Here is a 6,927-nt window from a genome sequence, read left to right as displayed (position 1 = left end):
TTAACTTGAGATTTGTTCATTGCAAAAAATAAGAAATCTCATGTCCAGTCAATCAGTCAATGGAATGGTTATCAACAACAACGGAAATTCCAATCGCAATATGCATGCTAAATCATATTTCAACAATGCCATAATATAATTTATTCTGAAATAGACGAGAGAGAAAAGATGTTTCCTTTCGTGTCATATATGAGTAGTTTGGAGCGAGAATGTTATACAGAAAAGTTGTGCGGAATATGAAACAACTATAAGAATCAGTGAAAAATAGTTAGTCAACTTTGATAGATGATAAATTATGCGTCGCTGCGTCATCTCAGCCAGCTGAATTATCTCGTTCAGTTATCCTATGAGATACTGAGTGCGATATCGCAATCACTGATTTATTTTCCCCCCAACACGTATTTTTCAAGTAAGTAACGATAAGGTATAACGTTTGGCTGTATTTAAACGATAACCAAGTACTGGAACTTATTCATTAATAAACTTTGCTCCAGCGATCCACTTCACCGGCTACAAATCACCAAAGTAAAAGAAAATGAGTAAGTTGCAAAGAGAAAACAGTACTTTATTTGCATCGACGATGCATATAAAAACAGTTGATATAGTTTAATTGCTCGCGTTGTGACTATCATATTGCTCTGAGCCTTTCACATTACTATGGTGACAGCATTGTAGATTACATTCACGGTTTAATTCATTCAAACATTTTTTTTATCCTGTTAATAATTCTATAAAATTAATGGATTTTGTTCAGTGCGATAGAATTTTGTGAGTGAAATGCTTTTTTTTTTTATTGTAGTACATATTTTGAGTATGTAAATAAGTCAAATGAAAAAAAGAATTCACAACGATCGCAAAATGAAGATCATTTCGTAGAAAACATAGCAAAAATAGCTAATTTCCAATATTTTAAACCTAATCATTGTTTTGTAGATTATAATTGGGTTCGATCAAACGCATGCTCGGTTCTACCACCAAATGCTGTCGTTGCCGGCAATGATATCGATGGAGACACGATATTGGTGGGTCGTGCATTCCACGAAGGTGATATGATACCCGCTAAGGTTATGCTTTGTAAAAGAGTTGCCTACGTCCCATATGGAGGAGCCGAAATAGCAAAGCATGATTTTGAAGTAAGGCAGAATCCACCATTAAATTCAAGTGAAACAATAATAAATTAACTAATTTTATCGGAATCGGACGTGAAATCCAATAAATCAAATTATTTTTGAGTCTAACACCTTAATGATTTCACAAAAATGACAAATAAAAATTATTTGAACACACCTGAATGCATTTCGAACTGTACACAGTTCATCATCAGCATCTGCGACTGTTGGTTAAATTGTCGCTTCGGCACAAATTCGTCATCTCTTCACACGCATAAAAAGTTCATTAGACAAAACACAAACTCATACAAACACAAACGCATAACGAAACGAATTGTTCTCGGTAACAGTTAAATGAGACGGTCGATAAGGCTTGATGTGATATTGCCTTGGTCTAAATTTATTGCGTTCGGGTCTTTTTTAATGCAGTAGTATTCATAGGCGTCGAGTCGCCGTTCATCGTTCACTTGTTGTTTCAACGATACATTTTCAATGCCGATGTTTGTATGGTCACTAAACAATGCATGTAAAGCAACAGCTAATTTGTTTGGCATGTTGTTGCAAATGTTCACCGACTCCTACTGTAATCGCTCTCTTCGTTTGTCCGTAATAAGAACGACCACAGGCACCACACTTGACACAGTAAATACCCGACTTTTTTTAAATTCGGTGTTTTGTCTTTCGTGGATCCCAATAAATTGGCTAGTTTGTTTTCATTTCGATAAACAAACTGCATGTCAAATTCGAAATACATTCAGGTGTGTTCAAATAATTTTTATTTGTCATTTTTGTGAAATCATTAAGGTGTTAGACTCAAAAATGATTTGATTTTGAAACAATAATAATTGCTAAAAAAAAAAAACTAAAAAAATCTATGATTTTGATAGGTTTTGGTTGGAATTGGATTTACATGGGTACAATCAAGTAGTGGACATGTTCCTGTGGGTGCAGTGTGCGCGGGCAATCAAAGCGATGGCGAAAAATTGTTCGTTGGCCGAGGTAATAATTCAAAATTTAAGAAGCAAACATAAGTCCCTTTCAAGTTGATCGAATTTTTGATTTCCATTTGATTTAGCACATTTTGAAGGGTCCTTGACAACGGGCAAAGTTCATCCATCCCACAACTGTATCTATGGTATTTTTATTTTTTTTTTTAGCTTCTTTACTTTCATTAAGAATATTTTTCGATTCTTTAGTTTCATTCGATGGGAAAGAGCACTGCGTTCGTCAGTACGAAGTGTTGATTCAACAACGAAGTAAGTGCAGCAATAAGGTTTTAAATAATATTCGAAATTAATTGGTTTTTTCTTCATGTTTGTTTTTCATTCTTCAGCTACTTGGGTGCCATCAACGAACCATTCCCAATTGCCAGCAGGTGCAATTTTAGCTGGTCATGACCAAGATGGATCACCACTTTACGTCGGCCGAGCATGGCACGGTGGAGATCAGGTATGTTATTACCTATTTAGTTAATGGTGGAAAATGATATGAAAAATAAATAAACGAGTTCGTTTGGTTTGAGTGTGTGAATAAGAGTCATTGCTAATGCGCGTACATAAAGTATATCATCTAATCTCATTACACAGATTCCAGCCAAAGTGATTCCCTCCAAACATGCTTGCTACGTTGCGTATGGAGGACAAGAGATTTTGAAGGATTCATTCGAAGTTTTGTGCCACGGTAACGTCTCTTGGGTCAAAATGAATCCACAATCACGGTCTGTACCTCCAATGTCCGTTACTGCCGGTGTTACTTCCGAAGGTGAACCATTGTACATCGGTCGAGCTCATCACGATGGCAGTTTAACGGTATTTAAATCATTCATGATTGAAAATCTAATTACAATATTCATTTGAGTGAATTCGACGTTTTTTTCTCAACATTTTTCAGGTTGGCAAAGTGCAAATTTCTCATGGAGCTTTGTACATTCCGTTCGGTGGTCAGGAAGTGCCCATTCATTCCGAAATCGAGGTTCTAGTTGAACACTATTGAGCAATTGAATCGATTTATCTTTTATTCAAACCATTTTCTACCTCGATTTTAAAAACCAATGCTGTTCAACTAAAGCTGTCTTTGTAAAACCCAAACCGTCAACTGAAATAAATGGAAGATATTTCGAAACTTACATTGTTGATTTTGTTTCTTTTATCAAATTGATCAAAATGCTGAGTTTTCAACACTTTAGAAAGAAGAGAAAAAAACATTGCAAACAAAGAAATTGTTAGATAACAAAGAGAGGCTTTTCCGCAAACTGATATAGAAATGAGCAAATGGAAGTTCAACTTTGAGTACGTGAAACGATAGAGACAAGCAACTTCAAAAAGAACTGCTGAAGGTCAATTTGTATTTAGAGACATTTTTTAGAATGCCAGAGTGCCTTAGATCGTAAGAGTAAACTCTTTTAATTTATTTAAATATTTTGACTCCAAAATCCAGAGCATTGAAGCGGCTGGCGATGTAGCGCTGCTGGTGAACAGATCTGTTCAAAAGCAGCTGTTGGTTGCGTGCATATTCGCTGTGACGCGCGGTCGTTCATTTAACGATTATGACACACAGTGTTTATTTCTTGCATTCACACAGAAACAGAAAGAGAAGCATATACAACGCACAAGACAGATCGTAGGTGACGCGCGCGTGCAAACACATAGCTGCCGTTCGTGTTTCGTGCGTTTTATATGCTTCTCTTTCTGTATGGATACAAGAGACAAACACTGTGTGTCATAATCGTTAAATGAACGACCGCGCGTCACAGCGAATATGCCAGGCTTTGTTATGCGCTAAATCCATCACGCTGAATAAATTCATGCGATAGATTTATGCGATAACAATGATGCGCTCGCTTTGCGGTGAACGAAGTCTGTTGCTCTTCACTACCGGTCAGCGATGCGTTCACTGCAAAGCATGAACGTTCATGCGTGAACAAGTGAAGAGCAACAGACTTCGTTCACCGCAAAGCGAGCGCATCATTGTTATCGCATAAATCTATCGCATGAATTTATTCAGCATGATGGATTTAGCGCATAACAAAGCCTGGAATATGCACGCAACCAACAGCTGCTTTTGAACAGATCTGTAGCCTGGAATATGCACGCAACCCACAGCTGCTTTTGAACAGATCTGTTCACCAGCAGCGCTACACAGCCAGCCGCTTCAATGCTCTGCCAAAATCGATGTTAATTTATTTACGCTCCCAGAAATCAGAATGTTATTCACAAAGTTGGATCGATTCGAAAATGAACTATAAATATTAAGATAAGGGGTGTCATATTTTTATTGAACAAAATAATTTTCCCAGAAATTTAATTTTAAAGAGAGACATCAATCAATTTCATTTTCATAGCATTTTCATCGAAAGTGATTTGTAATTAGTAATGTCGAAAAATCTTTTTTGAAAAGACTGAAAGCAGTCAAGTACGAGGTTGAATCATTTGTGCTGATTTCAAGGAATTTGAGCCGGCGACGATATCGGCAGATTCGTAAATGAATATCTCGTAGTGAATGCGATGGGTACAAATGTATTCTTGGAATACAGCTGTTTATTTTTGTTTCAACACAAAGCTGGCCTGAAAATGATGTCATTTACATTCGTTTTGACTGGTGTATTCACACGAAGAGCTGTATTTGAGTTTTGCCGTGTGTTATTCTCATTTAAAGTACGCAATAGGGTGTTCCAGAATAAAATTGTCAAATTTTCTGTTGTCAAACGGGCTTTAATCATTAAAACCTTCAGCAAATGTTGTCGGCGGTGAATGTGTCAATTTTGCGATTTTTTTAAATCAATTTTTGAGAGGGTATTTTTATGTTACTAAAGTCCATCTCAAATATATGCGATTTTTTTCCATATAAACCCTGAATATGTTTCGATAGGTCTGAGTGTTTTTTTATCGAATGGTTGTTTTTTTTTTCTCGATAAATTGCGAATTCATCGAAAAAATGCATCCGTAAAGAAAACTTTCAGATCTATCGAATAATACCTATGGACATTTTTTTGTCGAGGTATAAAGTAGGCTTAACTCATCGGGAAACGACAAAAATTTTACAGTTTATTTTGGATCACCCTAATGCACAATCAATTTTCTGGAGCGAACACATGAAAAGAAAAACTTTTTGGAAGTGTGTAATAAAATGAAACACACCAATCTTCGTAATACAACCTTACATGAAATTTCATAAATTTCTGATAAATGTATGAGCATTTATTGCCATTGAGAGAATGATAACTAAATGATAAATATATATATTTTTTGGATGTATGAAATATGGATTCAATTGCAAGTGTTGGCATATTCATGATTCATAACGTGACATGACTCATTGCTGTTATTCCAAAATCCATATCAGGTAATGGTATCGTGAACGGCGATAAGATTCGATGTCTATTTAAACGGGTTACACGTACTGGATATTGTCTTTAACAATAATTCAACAAGTGAATTACATCCGCAACAAAATAACTCAGCTTTTTATAAAATTCAATACGCTGAAAGTATTCCAAACGATTTACTTTTAAAATGAGTAAGTATTTTGCAAAAGCATTCTGTTTTACTGTTTGAAAAATGTAGTGTGTATGCCATTTCATTGCTGAGTTAAATATGTTTAAACGTTTGTTATTAATTGCTCAATAATTGTCAGACCCGATTCAAAACGGCAAAAGTGAGTGCGAACTTGGGTGTGACATCGTGCGGTTTTTTTTTTTTTGGTATTCGCTTTTAATTTGATTTATCATGACAAAATAATTAGCACAAACAAGTGATAACAATTGTTATACTAATTGTTTCGGGTGCTATTGTTTTTTTTTCGGTTTGAATGCTGGCTGAAAGACACGTTGACACTTAAATCCTATTCTCTTGAGCGTGTTTAAAAGTGTTTATCTTTCAAAATAGAAAAAAAAAGAGTATTAAAAACGGCAATGGTTGTCTAAATCTAATAATTCTCTTTTTAAAGGTTTGAATTGGGTTCCATCAAACGCACACTTGGGTGTACCGCCAAACGCTGTCGTTGCCGGCAATGATATCGATGGTGCCACCATATATGTGGGTCGAGCATTCCACGAAGGCGACATGATTCCGGCTAAGGTTATTCCAAGCAAACAGGTCGCCTACGTTCCATATGCAGGAGCCGAAGTAGCAAAATATGATTTTCACGTGAGTACTTTATCAAAAAGAAGAAAATTGTCGACGAATCAATCGACAAAACGACACATTATAAGGAATCCATTTGAAATCGTGCAGATTTTATGCGGATCGGGATTTACATGGGTGGCCAGTTCCAGTGGTCATGTTCCCCCTGAAGCCGTTGTAGCCGGCAACCAAAGCGATGGTCAACCATTGTATGTTGGACGCGCCAATATTGGCGGCGCATTAACCACCGGAAAAATTCATCCATCGCACAATTGTATGTTCAGTTTGTTATTGTTTAGTAATTTATTTTCACAATTAAAATTCGTACAATGCAGGTATCTATGTCCCATTCGATGGGATTGAACACAGCATTCCCACATACGAGGTTTTGATTCAGCAAAAGCGATGTAAGTGAAATAAATTCAAATCAAAAGCATTAAAATTAAACACACTACCATTAATAATAAGTGAACGAAATAATTTACATTTTTTATATCCAATAGCAACTTGGGTGCCATCAACGATCCACTCGCCATTGCCAGAAGGCGCTATTTTAGCTGGTCATGATCAAGATGGTTCTCCTATTTACATCGGACGGTAATTTAACTTGTTGATCTATGAATAAAACATCAATTAAACGAAAATTAAAGTTGAATAATAATTGATAAATTCAAATATCCTCCCATATATAGCGCTTG

The 6,927-nt window shown here is 36.0% G+C and overlaps 2 protein-coding genes across 2 annotated transcripts; both read left to right on the top strand.

Annotated features, from left to right (window-relative positions):
• Window positions 1–427: 427 nt before the first annotated feature.
• Window positions 428–3,234, top strand: LOC129575446 (uncharacterized). The gene is made up of 8 exons (XM_055459092.1): window positions 428–539; window positions 934–1,133; window positions 1,997–2,108; window positions 2,185–2,244; window positions 2,306–2,365; window positions 2,443–2,558; window positions 2,696–2,917; window positions 3,000–3,234. The coding sequence occupies exons 1-8, from the start codon at window positions 536–538 to the stop codon at window positions 3,099–3,101; spliced, it is 876 nt and encodes a 291-aa protein (XP_055315067.1). The 5' UTR covers window positions 428–535; the 3' UTR covers window positions 3,102–3,234.
• A 2,219-nt stretch (window positions 3,235–5,453) lies between these two features.
• LOC129575447 (natterin-4-like) lies at window positions 5,454–6,862 on the top strand. The gene is made up of 5 exons (XM_055459094.1): window positions 5,454–5,624; window positions 6,054–6,253; window positions 6,341–6,503; window positions 6,565–6,636; window positions 6,733–6,862. Exons 1-5 carry the CDS (start codon window positions 5,621–5,623, stop codon window positions 6,828–6,830), a joined length of 537 nt encoding a protein of 178 aa, XP_055315069.1. The 5' UTR covers window positions 5,454–5,620; the 3' UTR covers window positions 6,831–6,862.
• Window positions 6,863–6,927: the final 65 nt, after the last annotated feature.

Source organism: Sitodiplosis mosellana, unplaced genomic scaffold (assembly GCF_009176505.1).
Source record: "Sitodiplosis mosellana isolate CC-2019 unplaced genomic scaffold, AAFC_SMos_1.0 Smas_scaffold_6167, whole genome shotgun sequence".
Taxonomy (NCBI): Eukaryota; Metazoa; Arthropoda; class Insecta; order Diptera; family Cecidomyiidae; genus Sitodiplosis; species Sitodiplosis mosellana.
This window is presented reverse-complemented; position numbering and strand designations above follow the sequence as displayed.

Excerpts from the sequence above, each read along its gene's own strand:
- LOC129575446 (XM_055459092.1), top strand. Across the intron at positions 1,134-1,996 it reads TAGCAAAGCATGATTTTGAA|GTTTTGGTTGGAATTGGATT; the intron begins GTAAGGCAGAAT and ends TGATTTTGATAG. Across the intron at positions 2,559-2,695 it reads CATGGCACGGTGGAGATCAG|ATTCCAGCCAAAGTGATTCC; the intron begins GTATGTTATTAC and ends CTCATTACACAG.
- LOC129575447 (XM_055459094.1), top strand. Across the intron at positions 6,504-6,564 it reads AATTCATCCATCGCACAATT|GTATCTATGTCCCATTCGAT; the intron begins GTATGTTCAGTT and ends CGTACAATGCAG. Across the intron at positions 6,637-6,732 it reads TTTGATTCAGCAAAAGCGAT|CAACTTGGGTGCCATCAACG; the intron begins GTAAGTGAAATA and ends TATATCCAATAG.